The sequence below is a fragment of the Pollicipes pollicipes genome, unplaced genomic scaffold (assembly GCF_011947565.3).
Source record: "Pollicipes pollicipes isolate AB1234 unplaced genomic scaffold, Ppol_2.1 Scaffold_4881;HRSCAF=5763_pilon_pilon_pilon, whole genome shotgun sequence".
Classification (NCBI taxonomy): domain Eukaryota; kingdom Metazoa; phylum Arthropoda; class Thecostraca; order Pollicipedomorpha; family Pollicipedidae; genus Pollicipes; species Pollicipes pollicipes.
In genome coordinates, this window is record NW_023596576.1 from 59,473,623 (window position 1) to 59,495,489 (window position 21,867).

At 57.6% G+C, this 21,867-nt stretch overlaps 2 protein-coding genes and 1 pseudogene across 2 annotated transcripts in view; 2 read left to right on the forward strand and 1 right to left on the reverse strand.

The window, feature by feature from the left end:
• Window positions 1-473: 473 nt before the first annotated feature.
• Window positions 474-5,509, forward strand: LOC119101133 (multifunctional methyltransferase subunit TRM112-like protein). The gene is made up of 4 exons (XM_037224411.1): window positions 474-691; window positions 2,605-2,706; window positions 4,358-4,450; window positions 5,329-5,509. The coding sequence occupies exons 1-4, from the start codon at window positions 605-607 to the stop codon at window positions 5,428-5,430; spliced, it is 384 nt and encodes a 127-aa protein (XP_037080306.1). The 5' UTR covers window positions 474-604; the 3' UTR covers window positions 5,431-5,509.
• A 477-nt stretch (window positions 5,510-5,986) lies between these two features.
• The window catches only part of LOC119100686 (ras GTPase-activating-like protein IQGAP2), a 51,241-nt gene continuing 35,360 nt past the window's right edge, over window positions 5,987-21,867 (reverse strand). Inside the window, exons 13-31 of the mRNA XM_037223763.1 lie at window positions 21,301-21,365; window positions 20,764-20,838; window positions 20,267-20,407; window positions 18,487-18,600; window positions 16,337-16,450; window positions 15,964-16,050; window positions 15,081-15,307; window positions 14,050-14,262; window positions 13,351-13,576; window positions 12,285-12,449; window positions 11,846-12,025; window positions 11,137-11,260; window positions 10,543-10,657; window positions 10,055-10,070; window positions 9,889-9,981; window positions 9,369-9,401; window positions 8,831-8,941; window positions 7,346-7,389; window positions 5,987-6,646 (exon numbers count right to left, since the gene is read on the reverse strand). Of these exons, the coding sequence (XP_037079658.1) occupies window positions 6,523-6,646; window positions 7,346-7,389; window positions 8,831-8,941; window positions 9,369-9,401; window positions 9,889-9,981; window positions 10,055-10,070; window positions 10,543-10,657; window positions 11,137-11,260; window positions 11,846-12,025; window positions 12,285-12,449; window positions 13,351-13,576; window positions 14,050-14,262; window positions 15,081-15,307; window positions 15,964-16,050; window positions 16,337-16,450; window positions 18,487-18,600; window positions 20,267-20,407; window positions 20,764-20,838; window positions 21,301-21,365 (2,267 nt within the window). The 3' untranslated portion in view covers window positions 5,987-6,522. The remainder of the gene's footprint in view (window positions 6,647-7,345; window positions 7,390-8,830; window positions 8,942-9,368; window positions 9,402-9,888; window positions 9,982-10,054; window positions 10,071-10,542; window positions 10,658-11,136; window positions 11,261-11,845; window positions 12,026-12,284; window positions 12,450-13,350; window positions 13,577-14,049; window positions 14,263-15,080; window positions 15,308-15,963; window positions 16,051-16,336; window positions 16,451-18,486; window positions 18,601-20,266; window positions 20,408-20,763; window positions 20,839-21,300; window positions 21,366-21,867) is intronic.
• LOC119101868 (uncharacterized) lies at window positions 17,667-17,848 on the forward strand (annotated as a pseudogene).

Consider the following 21,867-nt stretch of genomic DNA (forward strand, 5'->3'; position numbering starts at 1 on the left):
TGCAAAGGCGCTAAAATATTTGTTCACAAATGCCATGTCAATCAATCGTCAATCAAAATCGTCAATATGCTCTTAATATTGAACACTGAAAATCATCTGTTTGTAGAAAAAAACATTTCGAATGCCTGTGGTCGGTCCTTGTTGTATTAGTCAATACGAACACAGAACGGTACAATAATCTTTCGAGTATGACGTCATAAATGACGATAGTATCAAGTCAGTCGTCTGAGCCGTTCTGGGTACCCACTTAAACTGTTTAACTCGCAAATATTTTTTATGACATCAACTAGAATGTGATTTTGGAGTAGCTGCAAACATATAAGCCGTGGAATCTAACCGTATGATGTCACTAATGACGTCGAAGGTACAAATTTTTTGTTGTTCGGATCGCTGTGAACACGTGAAGTTTCGATTACGTTGTAGTCAGTGAATAAAAAAAAGTGCGCGTGGGAGCGTGGTTGATTATTCGGTGGATTGAGGGAGGCACGTGCGCGGGACGTGGCCTGTGAAGTCGGGACCGAGGGAATCGTTCGTGATTTTCATCTCACTGCTGGGAGGAGCACTTGTCATTAGCTAGTTGCCTGGCTAGCAAGCAAACGTCAACATGAAGCTTCTCACGCACAACATGCTCACGTCAAAATGTTTGAAAAATGTGGTCAGCGGATATCCTTTACAGATTTCGATCAACTCGGTAAGATGTACCATGGGTTAAGAAACACCTAATTATTTAGGGCATTGTACCTCCCCTATTCTGAAAGAATGCTATGCTGTTGGACTGAGATGCACATGCCTGCTTTCCATTTATCAATGATTGGGTTCAGACATCACTGTGCATGTTGGGGACTCATTGCCAGTTTGCAAAAAATCATCATGTACTAGATGCCTTCATGTCATCAGTGAGCTGAACAATGCACCTGCGTTTGCGGAACTTGCAGGCCAGTTGGAGTTGTGCTCATTTGGATCATCATTTTTTGAAGGTCTTTGAAATATTTATGCATTTGCATACCTTTGCAGCATCTTAATACCCTGAAATGTTGGCACTATGCACTGTTCTGGATGATGACCTGCACCATCCAGGATGCTGAAACCCAATAATCCATTTTTGTAGGGAGCCTGCAGTTTGTACCATGTGTGACTGACATTGAGTACAAAATCTTATCACTTTTGTGTAAGATGTCTTCTAGTACCTACACTGAAAACCCTATGTGGTAAATGAGTTCTATGGATGCCATATAAGCTTCATAGAGCAGCAGCAGGGGCATACTTTTGTATTCAGTTAGGTATTCTTCAGCCATTTCCCAACTTTGAGAAGAAATGAGGTGAAAATGAGATGGGATAAGATTGTTAGTATCCTTTGGAGGTAGGCTGCATTATTTTCATTGCTTAACCTCCAAATTCCTTCTGCAAAACTCACCCCCTAGAGACCACTAAGGGTTAATAAACATTTAATGATGCCCTTTCATGCTGCAGTGCTCTGAATGACACATGTCAGTTGGAAAGGATAGCAGGCGTGTGGTGAAGTCCAGCAGCAGGCTGTTATTATTTACTTTCCTACATGTCCTTTTCATATTATATTCATTTTTAGTCAGACTGGAATAGAATAGCAAGTGGAGATTTCCCCCTAAACTGCCCTGTAGCCTCACAGCTTGATATACCAGAGGCTGTAAGGATGCACAAGGTGACAACACTACAATGATCTGACCAATGCCTGTGTAGCATGGTAGCTGACCTGGATCAGGGCAGTCCTGCTGCATGCAAAGGACAGACTAGACTCTGCTCAGTGACCCAGCCCACATCTACTGGGATCAAGTGGAAAGGTTGCATTGCATAGCAGTGTATTAAGCTAATCTTTGTGTACTCCATAATATTGACCAGTCCGTCTCTTGACTTGCAAAGTGCATTTGTGTGGAACATTATGCCTAAAGATAGCACACTGAAGAGCCATATTCCTTGTATAATGATGGGGAGAATGGAGAGATAGATTGATATGTCAGGTACATGCCTTTATCAAAGCAAAATTCAGTAGTAAATGTTAAGTTAGTTGTAAATACCAAGTTACTTCTGATATTTGTTTCAATAAAGGCATGTAACCAAAATATCAATCCATCTACATCTCCATTCTCCTGATTATTTTATGAGGAATAAGGCTATTAAGTACAGTCTTGTTTCATAACAAATACAGCAAGCTCTGTTTGGTCAGCTTCTTAAATCCAGTGAGAGCAAGTCCAAACTTTGAGCACTGTCTGTCCCCCAAGAAAAGACAGATTGCAAGGGGTGTGGTGCTGGCAAGCTTTAGTCTTGGTGAAACCAAATTAAAAGTCATGGCTTTGCTCACCTTGCAGTCTCAAATACTGGAACTATGCCACACAGGACCAGCACATAGGCACAGGCAGGATGTACTACCACAGGTCAATGAAAGTTGTGCTTACAGGCATCAGGAACTCCCCTATAAATAACAAGCCAGATTATTGTCAGTCTTGGTTCTCATACCTGCATGCTCTGAATCTATTATATGGATGCATTGTGACCCATTAATAGCAATTTATTTGCTAAGTTTGCCTTATGTTTGACTGCAAAATTTGAAGTACCTATTGCCTCTTTCAGCCAGAAGATGTGAAGGTGCAAGAAGTGGACTTCAATCCAGAATTCATAGCAAGAATCATTCCAAAGGTGGACTGGGATGTGCTATGCAAAACAGCTGAAGAGGTAGGATAACATAAATTATGCCTTAAAGATTTCCAGAACTAAAGGTTTGTGACAATTTTGAGTTTACAGATTGTTTGGTTTTTACAGGGAACATGTTTTGCACCAATCACATTTTTAGGATGATGTCACTTCACCAGATTACATTCAATGCCACTTGCCTTCTACCTGGCAGGTACTCCATGCAATTGCCAGCTAACTGCCATGTGGTGGGTGGGCAGTTTTTTCTGTGTGATTCAGACAACTTCCTTGCTGCACCCCTGTGGCAAATGCTGTTTCCATCTCTCAGCCACAGATAACTTTTTAAACTTATAGTGGGAAGACATGGAGTATGGAAAATGGTGATGTAGGGGTGCCATCGCCGCACCGTGATCTGTGCAGGCAGAGCTCCATTTTTATAGTACTTCCACTGACGACCATTTTACGATTGGCCGTAATTACGATTAATTATACGATTAATACGATTGGTAATTAATACGTATTGGTAAATACGATTGGTAATACGATTCCATATTACGCACCATCTTGACCTTCTAAGCCTTTAAGCAATAACATGTTTGCGCATAACTCATGCATGGCGCAATTTTGCGAACAAAACCTCTTCGCGACAGTACTGCAGTGCGTGGAAACTGCATTGGGGAAGCTTGCACGAGGCGTTATTTCGACTGGCGTAACTTTTGTAACAGAAACGTGTAGGTGGCAACACCTTCACGTCCAAAACTACTCATATGAAACGGCTGCCATGGTCAATGGAATGGTGTTACTGCTATCCGTCAAAGGCGTTACTGCCAAAGCTCCCACGTGAGGGTGATCCTGTCTCTCAAATGTCCACGCGACACACCTTCGTAATATTTTGATGGTTTTTAGCGGCGCGTTGCACGTCTCAGACCACTGAGCATTGCGACCACTCGCGCTGATCACTGAGACTGGCAAGCAGACTGCTGGCTATGGGCCCGGCGGTGGGCCTAGTCTGCGGCCGGCAAGCAGACTGCTAGCTATGGGGCCCGGCCGTGGGCCCAGCCCGCGGCCGGCAGACTGCTAGCTATGGGGCCCGGCCGTGGGCCCAGCCCGCGGCCGGCAGACTGCTAGCTATGGGGCCCGGCCGTGGGCCCAGCCCGCGGCCGGCAAATGGACCATCTTTCAACTCAGTTACACTTAACAATCCAGTCACATCGTCGCACGGCATGGAGCATGAGAAACTCCGCGACGACGCAGCACCGCTGCTGCGCACATCACAGGTCCTACCCAGCGTTGTCGACAACATTGTTTTTGTTCGTTTTTAAAAGCGCTTCCTGTGGCTTAAATGCATATCAGTATTGTTAGTCAAGGCATTGGGCCGAGGCTGTGATGTAGCGCCAAAGTTTTTCGGTGGTGGTCAAGTCGTGTGTGAGATTTGGTTGTGTCGGTTTTGGGCGTTGGGCATTGTATGGTGCATAGAAACCGTTTCACGTGAAAATGGTCTCTGTAGAAGCCTTGGCCTTTGACCTTATGCCAATCACCAATGGGATGCCAATCACTCTATCAGCTATCAGTAGGAGTTTCTGAAGGGCTTGTTGTGACGAGACATCCAATAGGTCAAGACAGCGAGTATATTGTTGCTCCAAGCGCATCCATCGTAATGAAACTGGCGCACCATTATATACATTCCTTTCAGGTTGGACACAAAGGGGACCTGCCTGCCACGTTGGACCAAGATTATGAGACGAATGAAGAGTTTCTGAAGATGGCTCATCATGTTCTTCTGGAAGTAAGTCCCAGTGGTTCCCGCTATAAAGTTTGCATTGATATAACGGTTTGAGACATAATTCAAATACCACTAAATGATAAATCACGTTTGCCTTGGCGAAGACTAGAGACTGTCAGGAATCGGGTCGTTTCCCCTTAACCCCATTTTTGAAGGGGTCTAAACAATGCCGTGGTTTTTTAGCCGTAGCAGTAATGATCTTATGTTTGTCCACGAGTTTGCAAGCAATTGTTGCCAGCGACGTCACAAGGTGTCACGCCGACTGTGGCGGGAATTGAAAAACAGTTGGTGGGAGGGCTCGAAACCGTCGTCAATGATACATTCAATTATGAACCAATTATAATCAGTTATACACAAGATGTTCATCGATCACAAACAAGCCAGCGCCATAGGCGCGCTGCTCTCGTGCCTGCTCCCAGAAATGCGCGGCTGAACGCGGCAGGTAGACATTTGCGTCACCAAATCAAATTTGCTATGTTTTGGAAAAAGGAAATAAAGTAAAACTATTATCCTGTAATACTGTGAAATGCGGAAAACCGCAGCGCGGTGGATCTGTTGGAAAGAATGTACGAGGAGATCCAGCAAACCAGGTTCAGTTTCAAAGTGCCATCCTGCATATACACTCCTATTGTTACCAGCTATAACCAAAATCAGCAAAGTTGCCTTCAAGACCTTCAACTGAAGCGTGTCTTAGGGAGCGTTTCACGGTGAGTTGCTGCACTGATACAGCCACGTTACAGAACCCTGAGATGTCCCTGCACGCGGGTAGCAGTCCCACAACGCCCGTGTCTCCGTCGCCGTCGCCGCGATCGGCTCGCCTCGGACGCCCGGCGACGCGCGGCCGGCGCCGATAACTGACGCTAGCGCCCTTCCGTCGCCAGGTGGAGGTGATGAGCGGGGAGCTGGTATGCCCAGAGACGGGCCGGAGGTTCCCAGTCACCGATGGCATTCCCAACATGCTGCTGAACGAGGACGAGGTGTGAACTCGTCGACGTCACTGCACCTTTCATTTTGATGTAACCCCGCCTGACCGTTCATTTTTGTCTTGTTAAATACAGATTACGCTTATCAATACGTCGGAATGCTCACTCAAGTGTCATTAAGTGGTCCGAATGGACCCATAACACGTTTGAGATTACGCAATTGCCTCAAACTAACTAAAGGCGAAACGAGTAACGGCCCGCTGTATATTCGGGGGCAGTCTGGTTTTATCGCCCGATGAAAAGTCCCGAAATACGGCTGCGGTCCGCATGTATTCACACCATTAATCCAGAGGGCGACGCACAAGGAGCCCAGTGTGTTGCGTGCTGGCACGCGCGCGGTCGCGGAGCACCCGGCCGGACACCACACAGCCTCAACAGCCCGCCGGGTCTACAGCGCGCCCCGTGCCCCGCCCCACCGCGTCACCGGTAAAATGTGCAGCGGCGCGCGTTCCCTGCGGCCGCTGACCAAACAGGCACTACGCAAACGTGGTCCCTCGACGATCACAGCTAACTGATTGTCTGATTGTTAGCGCAGGCTACGTCCCTCGGCCTGGGCCGCGCCAAGGGCTACGTTAACTATACCCCATTACAGGCAGTTAATTACAAAACTTAATTACGGTACGGCCACATGAAGGTCCAGGCGAAGTGAACGAGTGCCACGATGGCACAAACGTTTGCGCCACGCATGTGCATCGATTGCCACGTAGGAAGCGCCTAATTAGCTGGGTCCCGCCGTTCTCGACCAGCTGTAAAACGAGGGGCGATGCCCTCTGAATCAGTTATTGCATTACCGGACTGTAAACTATAAAAAAAGAAACAGAGCTGGAAGACACTAGCTAAAGCATTGCAGGAGAGCACACCAAGGAGAGCACACCAGCGCGCACACGATACAGCCTCTACGTAAAATGTTCTGTCAGCGCCAACAAAGCGCGAACGAAGCAGCTGCTAAGCACACCACGAGCCGCGAGACGCCGAGGCGAACGTGTCGGCGTCCGGCGCCGCGCCGCTCCGTTCCCGACACCGCCTCAGGCGTTGCGCCGAGCGCCGACAGCCGTCGGGACCGCTCGGCCGACCCAGCGCACCGGGGCCAGTTCACTTCTTGCCCTTGCTGTAGAACTTGCTGTTCAGGAGGAAGATAAGCAGGTTGACGTTGATCCGAACCCTCCCGAACATGTCCATGACGGAGGACGCCGTCGTACTGCAGATGCAGCAGCTCCTGGGGGCGCGGGAAGGGGTGGCACCGCGCGCGCTTCAACACGGGGCTTTCGAGCTGCTCGTTAGGGACACCCATAAGTCATCAGCAACCAAGGACTCTAGGGCGTAACGACATACGCGGACCAGCTGAAACGAGACGATTTTGTATCGTCGATTTTCTTGAGCGTATTTTTTCTGTAACTAGCACTGCAGCGTGCACATGTGAAAAGCTTCAGTCGACTACGGTCATTGCTTTGTACTGAACAGCAATGATAAACAGTCTTGCCGCGGAGCCCCACCGCTCACATACGAGCAAATCACGCATTCAACAGGTGAATAATGCGGCGCGTTCCAGCATATAAACTACGCATTCAACAGGTGCCAGATACCCTGAATTCCAAGGAGTAATACAGTCATAGCACAGGTGCAGCACATCGTATATTCATGGGTCACTCGAACATTTATGGGGTACAGACGCCACTGGCCACGGCCGTCTGCTATGAGGAGGGTTGGTTGACGGTGTCGTATAACGTCAACGACCGCACAAAATGCATCACTGGCCGGAGTGCAGCACGCGTCCGGCTATGTATGAACGCGGCAGGTGCTAAGTGCGGCCGTTAGACCAGTGACGTCGGCGGGCAGGTGGGGACGGTACCTGCAGGCTAATCTCCACCCGCTCGAGCTGCACGCCCCAGCAGCTTGGCGTTCACCTGGAACAGGCCCTCGGCCGCCAGCGGCGAGATCTTCGAACTGCACGCCCTTCAGCTGGGGAGCGGAGGCGCGCGCCGTCAACGGCCGGCGGCGGACGGACTGCTCTTGGCGAGCCCCACACCGCCGCTTGCCGCCGGCCACCCGGGGAGACAGGTGACAGGGCGACACAACGACGCCGACGTGGCGGCACGCCACCAGCTCCAGGCTGGGCGGGCGTGCGATCGGCCCCGATCACACCGTACAGCAACGGCAGAGGCCCGGCGTTACGCCCACAGGCGAGATCATCGGCTCGGTTCGTGGCTGCGGTCCACAACACCGAACCCGGCGTCCAGCACGTGGTCCAGCACTGCACGCGTTGCTATGTACACACTATTGACCGCAGCGAGGCGGCGATTGTCAGGTGGAGTTCTGAGGCATGGACCGGGAGCGGTGCTCTATTGACCGGCGGCAGGCGCCGGCGGGGAGTTCGTGACCGTCATGGAAAGGCCGGCGGTTGACGTGACCAAGGCCGCGCGGAATTAACACTTCCCATTAGAGGTCACGGGATTCCCTAACTGGGTAGCGCGGTGCCGTCCGCTGCCCGTCCGACCGATGGCCGCGGGCTAACATGATATACGGGGCCACACCAGTGAGCGGTGCCGCCCCTTTTTTTTAGTTTAAGTGCTCACATATACTAAAAACGTCCTATTCGGATATCAGAATTGTTGCATGCTCTGCTAAGTTGCATTCGGATTTAATTTATGGTGTCATATATGTTTGGGTCGAAAGCACATCAAGGCAAGAATTTGTTCCATTTCAAACACCACATGTGTAAATGCTACAGCTGAAAAGTCGCTTTGCAGCTCGCACGCAGCAAGTTGCACTTTCTTCCGATTCCCGTGGCACGACTCCTCTCTGACAGTGGTCCGACCCTACGGGGCCAACAGTCCTGTCCGCTGTGCTGTCTTCAACATGGACCCTGTGGCGGCGCGGTACAGGCGACCGCGGGGAACCGCCGCTGCGGCGCAGCATCACTGTCGCACCGTCACCGGCGCAGTGACCTGCGGCTCGCAGCACAGTGCAGAATCGTCACCGCTGTCCTGGATACGCTTAAGTTGAAAAGCTTCTTGCATGGATCACAACTGCGTCCCTCATTAAAAAAACATGATGTCAGTGTTCAGGGGCGCAAAATGACCATTGTAGTCGACGCATCCTAAAAACACCAATAAACAATAAAATCAGTATTGGCGGGGGAAGGGGCAGGGGTGCAGTTTCTTATTCAGTGGGAGGGGAGGGGGGGGGGGGAACGTCGGCCCCCGCAACTTGGGCTTCAGCCCCACCCTCCAACTTGGGCTCCAGCCCCTCAACAACTCGGCTGTACGGAGTACCCACCTCAGCCGGCTGCATTGCCGTCGATGTTGAGCAGCACGCCCTTCTCCTTGAGCCGGGCGGCCGTGTAGCGCAGCGGCGCCGCCGCCTTGGCCTTGTGGCGGCCGGCGCGCCGCCGCCCCGTCGCCATGCCCTGCAGGCACGTGGCCAGGTACTGGGTGTAGTACGAGGCCTGCTCCTGGTAGAAGGTGCGCTTCTTGTCCAGCGACGAGATGGTGCGCCGCAGCTTCACCAGCTCCTGCGGGGCGCGGCGACGGTGTCAGTACGGCCGCCGGTCCGGCCGGCCCCCGCTGGTCGCCGCGCGCCAGCCAGGGCGCCGCGTGACGCCACCGCCTTCAGCGCTCGCCGACCCGGCTGGGGTCATTTGAACACTTGACGAAATGATAGCCATCTTGCGGGAAGCGTACTATGTTAACACGGCCATGCCGAAACTGATCACACCTCTGGGACACGACCGCGGAGCCAGCAGGGCCTGTTACCGTCGGACTGAAGCCAGTCACAAGCGGGCAGCACCTACGAACACGAGAACCTGAGCGCAGGACTCCAGCGACTCGAGCAAATCAGCCGACGTTTGGGGCGCGATGATTTGAGAGCGCTAGTGATCAGTTGGCGTCGGCCTGTTCCGCCGCTGACCATCGAGCTGGCGGCCGACGGTGACCCCTGACCTGGCGCCGCTGCTGCCGGTGGCGCCTCTGGTGGACGATGTCGGCGGCCACGGCCGTCGAGCAGCGCCCGGTAGCCGTCGTCGCGGTGCACCACGCCCGCGCGCTCCAGCAGCCGCAGCCGCTCCAGCAGCGCGTCCTTGGCCTCCTCCAGCGTGGCGCTGCGGCGGGACGGCACGGCGTCACGCGGGCCTGCCGCCGGCCGACGCCCGGACCGCCCGGGGCGGGGCGCGCCGAGCACCGGTACACGGCCGGGGCAGGACCGCAGGAGACGGCAGAGCGCTAGGCCCCGTTGCGGACAGGATGGAAAACGATGACGTCATCCCAGCAACGTATACAACTGATGATGGTACCCCCTCCCCTCCCCCACATCCCAGCACAAAAAGTATCAGACAAGTGCAATCTTGAAGCATGGATCATCACGCACCACAAATCGACAGAAACAAGCGTCCTCGCTGACACCCAGAAGCGCCGCACTCCGACTCGCCCCGCCGGCGCGGCGCGGCGCTCACCAGGGCTGCGCCAGGAACGAGTTGTTCCTGTGGAGTCGCTGGTCGCCGTGGCGGCGTTTCTCGGCCTGTCCGCGCGCCTGCAGCAGCTCGCGGTAGTGGCGCTCCTGGAGCGCGGTCGGCTCGACGCGCGCGCAGGCGCTCACGTCCGGGTCCTCCGTGCAGCGCATCACGTCCCACCAGCAGCTGCTTACACCTGCCGCCACCAGCAGCCGCTGAGGCGGCACCACCACTGCCGGCCGACCAGCGCACAGCGCGGCGACGCCGAACAGCGGCAGTGGCGTCACAGCGCTGTGTCACGCAGCCGATGTGACACGCAACGGTGTCAGTGTGCCGCAGGCCACAGCAGTGCGCCACGCAGCCAGTGTAAGATATCTTCGCAGCACAAGCCGAGTCTCCTTTCAGCGCGCTCCTGCGGTTCAGCCGAGGCCACAGAGTTTACACGTGGCTACACTCCGGAACTCCTGTACCATATTTATACACATGCACACGTCGCACACCACACCGGCCGACATCCCGACCCAAGTGGCCCGCTCGGCAGCCGCCGCGGGTAGCCGTTACGCGCGCAATATGACCTTGATGCCGACGCGCCCTAAAATCTCAAACCATCATCATCAGCATCAGCGCCGCCGGGCGACGCGCTGGCCGTGCCCGCCGGCGCCACTCACTGCAGGAAGAGCTTGCCGGCGGTGAGCTGAGCCGCCTCGTCGGCTGGATCAACGCGCGCCTGCAGCGTCAGGCACACCTCGGCCCGCTCCGGGCTCGGGTGGTCCGGCTCCTCCCCTGCCGGACGCGGCGGCGGTCAGCTGGTGCGCCGAACACGCCCCGTGCGGGGGCTCAGGTGGGAGATGGCCGACGGGACGGGCCGAGGCACGTGTCATACGGCGACATTATCGTACTGCAGCTTGTTGTATAGGTCAAGGCGTCCAAGTCTTGGACAGAAGATTAGACCCGGTGGATCACTGAACAAATCTCTGCAACATAGATGCTTTAAAATAGAGTGGTTTCTCCTGTTTACGATAAGCCCAGCTCCGCCGGAACAAATAGTAAATATGTTATTTTGCCATCGGAGGAGGCAAAGCAAAACAACGGGAGGCATTCTCGCTTTTCAACGGCATTATAGTTGCGTGGGCTATTGAAAAGTCAGGAACCCTAAGCGACGAGAACCTTTACACGAGGCAGCTCATAGCTCGCACATTCCGTGCTTGGTCATCAGAATGACCACGGCACAGGCCAACCTGGCCGTTGCGACCTTGACTGACCTAGCACGCCGTCCAGCGACGGCTGGTCCCCGAGCTCCTCCAGGATCTCGTGCAGCGGGTCACTCTTCGATGGCGCCACCACCGACTCGTACTCCATCAGCAGCCGGTGGGTCTCACACAGCTCCTGTGCGGCCGCGCTCGCACGTTACGTCTCACAGTGCCGATACACGGACCACGGAACAAAGGTCCGCGCCCGGGGCCCGGCGTTGGCGCTACCGTCTCCCCTGCGGCAATCTCGGATCGGTTTACACGGTCAGGCACTGGCAGCGAGCTCGCAGGGCTTCACCCAATATGATCCCACTTTGCCTGTCCGAGCTGATGGGTCACGACACGCTCGAGGCGTCGACATTCCTTGTTTCACTCCCAAAGCTACAGGAGAGGTTGCGCAGGTTTTCAAACCCATTTCCAGGTTCCGTAACGCGCACGCGGCTCAGCCAACTGGCGAAGCTCTCCGCTGCCTTTCGCAGTTTTTGCGGCCGACTGACCCAGGCCAATTCACATTAACGGTGGTCAATCAGTGTCACACAGCTCATACAGCGTGACCCAAACCTCGTCGCCGCCCCAGACGCGGACCCCCACCCCACCGACGGGGAGGCGCAGCACCGCCGTGGGCCTCTCCCTCCCCCCGAGCGCGCCCAGCCGTCTCCCGCCCGAGAGACGGTGAAGATCGCCGTTGCCAGAGGCCGCTGACCGTGCGCTCCTCTTTCACCTGGGCGGTGATGTAGATGATTGGCTTGGCGATGAGCGTGGCTTCGGTGAACTCGTTGCGGCCGTAGTGCTGCTCCGGCTCGGCGATGGCGCAGCAGGCTTGCAGGAATAGCTTGAAGCGCTCGTGGGCGGCGATGATGAACGGGTTCAGCGCTTGCAAATGGCCGGCCTCCTCCCCGAACTGCCGGATGCCGCGAGGCCGTAAGCGGGGGGGGGGGGGGGGGAGGAGGGCACCCACAGCGATACGGCCGCTCCTGGATCACAACGCTCAACACTACCTTGCGAATGGTAGCTGAGGTACACATTCCTTGATATCCTTCTTCAATATTATTTTCTCCGCGGTAACATGTTCCGAAAAAAAACTCGAAGGGCCTGTGCGCCGCACGTCCAGTCCCCCTCTAACGCCGTTCCGCCTTTCAGCAGACCACACCGCCACCTACCCCCTTCTTGCTGGCGGCGAACTGCAGGATCTTGGCGATGCTGCCCAGGTTGCGGCGCTGGTCGGGCGTCATCGCCTGGTCCGCCGGCAGCGAGACGATGTCGAACGCGTCCGGCGCCACGATAGCCGAGTTGATAAAGCGATAGTACACCAGGTTGCCGACCACCTGCGAGGCGGCGGAGCGGGGCGTGGCAGGCGGGACACGTGCAGCGGATGTGACGCATGGCGGATATGTGCTGGATTTGATGCATAATTGTTGTCACATGTGACGGATGTGACGCATGACGAGTATGATGTGCTGAATTTGACGCATGATTGTTATGACGTGTGAGGGATGTGACGTGTGACTAATATGACGTGTGCCCGATGTGACGTGTGAGATGTGGCGTTTGACTGATGTGATGTATGGCGGATATGACGTGTGCCTGATGTGACGTGTGACGGATATGATGAGCTGAATTTGACGTGCGATTGTTGTGACGTGTGACGTATGTGAGTGTGACAAATGTGACGTGTGACGGATGTAGCATGTGGCACATGTGACGAGTGACGGATGTGACGAGTGACGGATATGGCGAGTGACGGATGTGACGTTGTCGGATGACGTGTGACTGATGTGACGGCTGTGGCGTGCAGGACGCGTGTGGCGGACGTCGCCGGTGACGGGAGGCAAGAGACCACCTCCAACAGCTGCAGCTCGGCACGAGCCCAGAGCGTGAACCATATTATGTCGTGCGGGTTCTCATAAGCCTTATATACACCCTGCGTACTGCTATTGCATACCGCGGGTGACGCGAGGACGTCTGGCACGACGCTTCTGCTCACAGCCATCGCGACGGCCAACAACTTCGGCCACGCTCATGTTCCGATCCTGCCTATTTACGCTTCGAGGAGCAGAGGTGGTTCAACCATTCAGCACCTGCAGGGAAACCGGCTGGCCCCCAGAAACGCAGGCAGAGCGCCGACGTGTCTCACCACGGTCGTTCTAGCCGGTGCCGCGTCGTGCTCAGCGCACACAACAGACCCGACACCGGCGACCTTCGCCGCCTTCCGACGCCGGCACCGACCTTGAGGATGTCCTTCTCGGGCGCGTCCGGGAACTTTTCGTGCAGCGCCCGCTTCAGCACCTTGGCCGAGTACAGCAGGCAGTAGGGCAGCTCGTCGACGGCGTTGAAGATCTCGTCCAGGAAGATGTTGCTGGCCTCCTTGAGGCAGTGGATGGCGCGGTTGAGGCGGCGCGCCACCTCGCCATGCTTCAGCGCCTCCTCCTGGCTGACCGCGTACGGCAGGCCGCTGCCGGACAGCCGGGAGGGGTCAGCGATCGCCTCCACTGGGCTGGACCGATCGGCACCCAGCGCAGGACCCACGAGTGTGACAGAACTTTGGTTTTAGGAATCCCTACTCTATATAGCGCCTGTAATACGAGGCAATGTCCACACGAAAAGGTAGCATGCAAACCGAGATGGCTTGTTTTTCTCCGACGAAAAACAGTATTAAGTACCTAAAACTAAAAGAAGAAAAACACCAAAAGATACCGAAAAAGTAACTTAAGCAACTAACACAGGCAGCTCAAACAGGAGGGACACAGCCCACACCACCCGCAAATCTAAAGCTCCAAACGGCACCCCCTGCCAGTTAACACCAAGCACGAGCACAGGAACCGCTCGCTGCGGAGCACAGCTCTCGTGACAGAGCGGTGAGCAGCTCTCCTGGGCCGGACGGTGCCACCGCCGGCACCTGGCCGCGCCGCTGGGCGCGGGACTCACCAGGGCTGTCCGCTCTGCGCCTCCTGCTGGTTGACCCAGTGCCGGTAGATCTCGACCGGGTTGGTGTTGATGAGGAGCGTGCGGTCGCTGAGCACGCGCTCCACCAGCGGGCCGAGCACGGGCCGCAGCGGGTGGCGTCGGCTGTACTGCACGATCATGCGCACCACCATCGGGTTGCCGCTCACCACGTCCGAGAGCTGGTCCACGCGCGACCTGGCGGCCAGCGGCGCCCGTCGGACCGGCGCACACGCGCCACAGCCGGCGGCCGGCCCGTACTCCTCGGGCAGGGGAGGCTCGGCCGCGTGGACCCTCTCGCCAAACGATCGTGTGTCATTAGAACGGACGACGTAAGGAGCCGGGGCTTCCCAGAAAATAACGCCGCGGGACGCGGAGAGTTCGCGATCATCCTTGCAGCACCAGCGCTCACGGATAGGCACGAGGAGGAGAGAATCGCATTCACGCTGTCTGATCCACGTGTCGCCAACCAAGAGCGACCAGGAGCGACGCCGGCAGGGCGATCTTAAGAGGAATATCGCCCAGTCACACACCACATGCCATGCAAACCTTAGAATTTCAAAACTGGCAATCGGCTTGGGCATCCATAGCGACCAAACATCTAGACAGCCCAGGGGTAACATGAACACATCTCCCATATCTGCAGGTCTAGGTAACAGCCCCACCTTACCGGGCTGACCTGACAGCTCCAGCTTACCCGGCTGACCTGACAACACCAGCTCCCAGGCTACCTCCCAGGCTGCCCTGTCCATTGGACGCGACCTGGACAGACCAAACCTCAGCGGCTTCCGGTGCTAACATGACCCGCCTACCTCCCGTGACTGACCTGACCCTCCCAGCCTCCCCGGAATATTGTGACCTCGAGAGCTCCTGCGAGCTAGCCCGGTGCTAACCTGACCTACTCACCCCGTGACTGACGTGGTCCATCTACCTCCTGGTACCGACCAAACACTGCTAAACCCCCGTGGACTACCGTGACCTCCCGGTTCTGACCCGGCCTTGCTCCCGTCACTGACCTGACCTCCTCCTGGAGCGCGATGCGGAACAGGCTGACCAACAGGTACTCCTCGCGGTCGTTGGTGCCGTAGTTGAAGACGCTGGGCACCACGGACTCGAGGAAGCGGCCCGACTGGCCGGGCGGCAGCGCGAACACCAGCCGCGCCAGGTACGCCGGGCGCGTCTGCAGCTGGTAGAACAGCTGCTGGTACAGCGCCAGCCGGTCCCGGCTCTCGCGTGTCAGCGCCTGCCCGGGTCAGAGGCGCCGTCAGGGAACAGAACAGCGGTGTTTTGATGCTCTCATCAATGCGGTGAAATGCAGTTCGTCGAACAGTTTAGCGCTCACTAATACGGTCAGATGCGGCTCGTCTCACAGTCCAGCATTCACTCAAACGGTGAGATGCAGCTCGTCCCACAGTCTGGCCTAGGGTGATGCCATTCGCGCAACCAGAGAATGGGTGTTTACTGCAACAGCCGTGTAAAAACCCTTGCGGATCGAGTGTAACTGCCATTAGCGAGCAGGAGTCCAGTTTACTGCTTGGAGATGACAAATACGAGAGCTCGACATTCCAGGACGAAAGACACGCCGTGATCGAAATAGACATCTAACCTTTTGAACACTGCATGCACATGAGCATTACAAACAGCTGGCGACAAAACCCGCGTGAAGCAATCTGCAGACACGACTCAACCGGCACGGGCTCAACGGCTGTGGCGTGCCACAGCGGACAGCTCAGATCGTCAGGAGACTGACGGCAGAGACGGGAGACCATGTCCTGTCCCCACTGAATGCATCATGAGCCTGGCCACGACGACGCCACGAGAGGCGGCGCTGAGGCTGTCCGCCGCCAGCCTCCGGACTCGGTGACCGTTCGGCACCAATGACCCCGAGTGTCGGCTCACCTTGAGCCCCTGGCCGCGGGAGAGCGTCCCCAGCTTGTCGCCGCTCTTGTTCACGGCGTCCATCGTCTTGCTGTGCATCAGCACCTCCTAAAAAGCGTCGGGGAGTGACGTGAGACCGGCGAAACACACCACAACATCCTGCACAGACACATCCAATATCCCGACCCAAGCCGGCTCTGGCCCAGCAGCCCGAGCCCAGCCGGCTCTGGCTTCAGTAGTCAAAACCCAGCCGGCTCTACCTTCGATGGGCCGAACTCAGCCGGCTCTGGCTTCAGTAGCCCGAACCCAGCCGGCTCTGGCCCAGCGGCCGAGCCCAGCCGGATCTGGCCAAGCAGCCTGAACCCCGTCGGCTCTGGCTTCAGCGGAGTCTCACCTGCAGTGTGATCCGATTTTTCACCAGCAGGCCGATCTTGACGTCGAGCGAGTCCAGGTCTCTCTCCAGCATCTGGTTCTTGCGAATCATTTGGGCCACGTCACCCTTCAATTTCTGCTCACGCATAAAAACGGGCGCCGTATTAGAACCAGCGCCACATACATACCCCCTATAATAACGGTTAATTGTTTGTCATGGCATGCAAGGTTGGTCTCTTGCGGGTCGTCGATCGATCAGCTTGGTCCCAAGATCCCAAAGCTGGAGGTCCCAAGTGTCCGAGCAGCCCTGCTGGTGGTGTTCCGTGACAGGTGTCACTCACCGGACAACGCTGGCTTTACAAAGACGTGCGTGCGGCTGCAAGCACGGCCGCTACACCCGTGTGCGGCTTCGAGGGTCCCACGAACCGAGGGATTCCCCTCACCAGCGCCTCCACGCGGACGCGACAGTGGCGCCCCTCGGGTCCTTCGCACGCCTTCTGTGCCTCTCCTTCCCCCAACCCAGCAGAAGCCCGGCTGAGCTGGCGCCGCCACCTGACACGGGCCGCCTGTGGACCTCCGCCGTCCTGCGCCCCTTTCCTTGGGTCCGAGCCTCCCGCGCCGCCGGTGCGCTCGGCGGACGGCCTTACGCGATGGGGGAGGACGACGGGCAGCGGCGGCTTAGCGCCTCGATGGCTCTGGCTCGTCAAAAGCCGGTCTTGAGGTGATAGCCAAGGAGAGATGTCGAGACAGGTGTGGTCCGTTTCGGAGCGCCGTCAAGGAGCATGGCAAGGGAGGGTGGGAGGGCGCCGGCGGTCGGCCGCGCCTGCCCGCCGCTGTACGGTCTGTGCGCCAGGCGCCCGTCCCTGTGCTCCGGCCGGGGCGCAGCCGCCGACCGCCGCCAGACCACCGCCTTTGATCGGCGCTCAGATACTTCCAAGTCCTTCAAGAGAAGTTGTGCACAAACGGAACCCAAGTTTACGTTACGACAGTGTGCCCTGTCGTCAGCTGGCTAAGCGACCGCATTAGATCGCATGCCGCTTTCACATCACGGACGACACCCTCCGCCGTGCCCCCAAGCGCGCTGTGGCGCCACCTCTGCGCAGCTGGTGGCTCCACCAGCACCGTGCGTACCCAATTCACGCTGCGCCGTCCGTCGTGGCAGCCCATCAGAGCATACGAAATGCTTTTTTTCTTCTTTGGTTATACACCAAAATGTATAAAATATGGTGCGCATTTACTTAATGCTCTTGCGCAATGTGTCAGGTGATTTCCACGAACTTTGTGCGGCGCGTGTTTATTGTAAATGACTTCCCACGTGGGACAGGCATATGTTTTTTTTCTGTTCCCAGGACTTATCAAAAATGTGCTTTTAAATACAAAATCTGCTCTTATCAGCTTGACATACGACACGTCTCTGCACGGTGACCAGTATATCAAAATTATTTTTGAGCACTGGTGAGGTTTTTGAAGTTTGCTCCCGCCCTGCCGCGAGGCTGCCTGGCATTGCACTACAGCCGGCATCGACCCACTCAAAACCCATTTGGAAAGGAAGTTAGAAGATTGAAGGCTTTGTTGTTAAGTCAAAAGCTGCAGCACTGATATAAAAGAGGCCGCGTTTTCAATCGATAAATTCATATCACACTGTGGAGGGCCCCAAGCACTAGACCGTTAGCTGCCGTCAACACCAGTGTTTATTAAATGTGGTGTGTCAACAGTCCAGTTGTTGCTGCCGGCCTGTATGAATGACTGAATGAAACGAGAATCTCGCAACATCTAAGACGCTCTAACCCAACATTTTTTACGCAACAAGTGTTTTGGACAAAAGTTCATCTAAATAAATGTCGTCGAAACCCAAACAGCACGGTTGTCATCCGGGCTATTAATATATTTTCTACCCACGATGGTTATCATCGGAGTAACATAAGCAGGGGTGTAGTTTTCTGTTCAGTTGAAAGGGGTGCCAGACCGGAACTTTGAGCAAGTTGGCCAAAGCCGGCAGAACCCCGTTTTTTGACGTGTTTTGCGGTAAGTTATGTCATTTCTCACTGTTCAGCCCACCCCCTCCCACTCAACTCCTTTTGTCCGCGGCCCTCCACCCCTAGACGTGCGGCCGGTCGCCGGGCGGTGGCCGGAGCCGTCCCGCCGCTCCCCGACGCCGGCCGGCATACTCGCCTGCAGCTGCACCTCCTCCTTGAAGTCGGAGCCCTGCACGTCCAGCAGGTGGACGAACTTCCTCAGCAGCGACACGTCCGGTCGGGAGGCGGCAGCCAGCTGACGGAACTCGTGCCGCAGGCGGAGGCGGCGCCACCAGCGCTGCAGGCGCACCACGCTCGCCTCCTGGCGGCGGCCGCGCGCAGACGCAGTCGCGTCAAGGCACCGCCGCGGGGCGGGGGAGGGGGGGGGGGGGGCAGGGCAAGGTACGGTAGGAGGCCGCTCTGACGGCTGCTGCCGTGCAGCGGGTTACACGGTCGCCGGGTGGGAATTAGAGGTCCATGCATCTAGATCGTCCGCGACGCTTTGTGGCAACTAAGGCACGCTCTTATGCATCAGTTCTGTCCGTTTTAGCAAACGAGATTATGTAACGGCTACTTTGATTATTCACGCCAACGGGAAAGACAAGAAACGTCGCCACGGGTCTGGAAACACAACAGAGTAGTGCAATGAGGCGGCATTCCTCAACACTGCTTTACATCGCGCGAAGCAATTACCAAGGCGACAACACTTCGCGCCTCTGAACTCGGCACCCACCACCCTCACCCCTCCCACCACTCACGTGCGGTCTGAAGCGCTGCAGCAGCTGCTCCTCCTGCAGCTGGCGGCTGCGCAGCTCGTCGACCTCGCGGCGCAGCTGCTCGACGCGGGCCGCCATGCGCTGCGTGCGCTGCAGCAGGTAGGCCCGCCGCTGGCGCGCGCCCCGCCACCACGCCTGCCGCGACCGTCACCGGCCTGCCTCAGTCGGCTGGCCGCCAGCACGCCGCCACATGTGCGGTGGGCAGACTTGCCACGCGGTATACATAGCTATACATGTAAGTACAAGATTCATCTTAGTCTATTCATAAGTTCATCAGATTTACATTTAACTTTTCAGTCTAGCACAAGCAGAACCAGTTAAGCAAAGGGGTCTTGACGTCATCAGGACAGGTACACAGCCGCCAGCCCTTCGTTCCCCTGTCTCAGCGAGGCGCCGCTCCCGCCAGGTCGGCCAGCCTCCGCCGTCACCCCCGGCCGCCCACCTGAATGCGGACGACCTCTGGCTCGTGCCGGCTGTAGAGGAGACGGCGCTGGCGGAGGCGGCGGCGGGCCAGCAGGCCGCGCGCCGCCGCCTGCAGCGGCACCAGCCAACGCTCGGGCCGCTCCCGGCCGCCGTTCGTCTCGGTCACCAGCCGCTGTCGGCGAGGGCCGAGCCAGTCAGGCCCGCCAGCGGACGCACGTCAGCCGGACGAGGCACGGAGGTGGCGAGATCCGGCTGAGATCAACAATGGCTGGGTCAGGCTGGTGTTCGGGGCAGCCAACAGCGGCCGGCAGGTTTCTTCACCAGAAGCGACTTGGACTCCACTTACTTTACATTTGTTTACGACTTACCTACCTTGTTACGTAACGCTGCTGGTGAAAAAAAAAATACAACAGAACAAAACCTTCCCTCGGGATCGAACAACGGCAAGCGGGATGAAACTAAAGCCACGTATCAACGTGACAGTTTAGCGCCCGGGCGCCCAGGCACGAGCGAGCCCCACTCCCCTGGAGGGAGCGCTGGTCCAGCGCAGCGTCGGCGAGCTATCCGCGGAGCCCAGGCACGAGCGCGCCGCACCCACCTGGAGGGAGCGCTGGTCCAGCGCGGCGTCGGCCAGCTGCCCGGCCCAGGCACGAGCGCGCCGCACCCACCTGGAGGGAGCGCTGGTCCAGCGCGGCGTCGGCCAGCTGCCCGGCCCAGGCACGAGCGCGCCCCACCCACCTGGAGGGAGCGCTGGTCCAGCGCGGCGTCGGCCAGCTGCCCGCGGTTCGGCTGGTGCCAGGTGACCAGACCCGTCGCCAGGTGCAGGAAGGCCTCGTTCGCGCCTCCGACCGAGTGCGGGATCCAGCCCTCGTCGGAGCCCTGCCAGCGCCGAGACGGACGTCATCCCCGTGGGAACCGGCCTGACCTCTAGGGTAACCTGGACCTCTGGAGGGTGACATGCCGCCCACTCAAGCCAGAAGGCTGCGATTGCAGGTGCAACTTATCGCGGTTACCAATACCAGACACGGCCCGCAGCCAGCGCTTGTCCGATGAGATAGCCCCACCTTCAAGTGGTATAGCCCACCTACCCACCCAACCACCGCGGCACAGACATTCCCTGCACCGCCGTCCCTGGCGGAGCCCCAAGACGCTCGGCTGTCAGCCCAGCTGCTGCGCCAGGGGGCTCGCCGAGTCCTCCAGCCGGACCGTACCGGGCCGGACGGGCGGCGGCCGGCGCTGAGGCGGCGCAGGGCGCGCAGGTAGTGCTCGGCCAGGCTGGGCGAGACGTCCCGCAGGCCGAGGCAGGGCAGCTGCAGCAGCGCCACCAGCTGGCCGGCCGGCAGCACACTCAGGTCGGCGGCGCGCAGGTCCGACAGCGCCGCACACGCTGGGGACGAGGCGGAGGGGCCTGGTCAGATCGGCGGCGCGTAGGTCGGACAGCGCCACACACGCTGGGGACAAGGCGGAGGGGGCTGGTCAGGTCGGCGGCGCGCAGGTCGGACAGCGCCACACACGCTGGGGACGAGGCGGAGAGGGTCTGGTCAGGTCGGCGGCGCGCAGGTCGGACAGCGCCACACACGCTGGGGGCGAGGCGGAGGGGGCTGGTCAGGTCGGCGGCGCGCAGGTCCGACAGCGCCACACACGCTGGGGACGCGGCGGAGGGGGCTGGTCAGGTCGGCGGCGCGCAGGTCCGACAGCGCCACACACGCTGGGGACGAGGCGGAGAGGGCCTGGTCAGGTCGGCGGCGCGCAGGTTGGACAGCGCCACACACGCTGGGGGCGAGGCGGAGGGGGCTGGTCAGGTCGGCGGCGCGCAGGTCCGACAGCGCCACACACGCTGGGGACGCGGCGGAGAGGGTCTGGTCAGCGACGGCGGGTCCAGTCTCAACAGAAACCACAGCCGGCCCAGAAACTAAGGCAGGAAGCCCTATCCTATTCAGACACGGGATTGATGCTCAACTCCACTGACAGGGTGCGCAACCTCCATAGAAGTTAACTTGGGCTAAGTGAACATTTCGTACATCAGCTTACCCTGCCTGATATTGACACGCACCGTTACGAGCTTGCACTTTCGGGCTCCTCGTCGGCCGATGTATTAGCGCCGGCCCTGATCTGACGGTGGCCCTGATGTGTTCCACAGGCGGCCTTCCCGCCAAAGCACGCGATCTTCAGGCCGGTGTCCGGGAGGGCCAGCCAGGCGTTGGCACGAGCCTTGCCCAGCCCGTACAGTCGGGTCAGACTACAGACGACGCTGCCGCATCTCGACGGTTCTCTTCAGCTCTTCAGTTCGTATGGTGTTCCCCTCCGCGACCCGTCTTCTCTTCCTAGCCGCCGAGGCC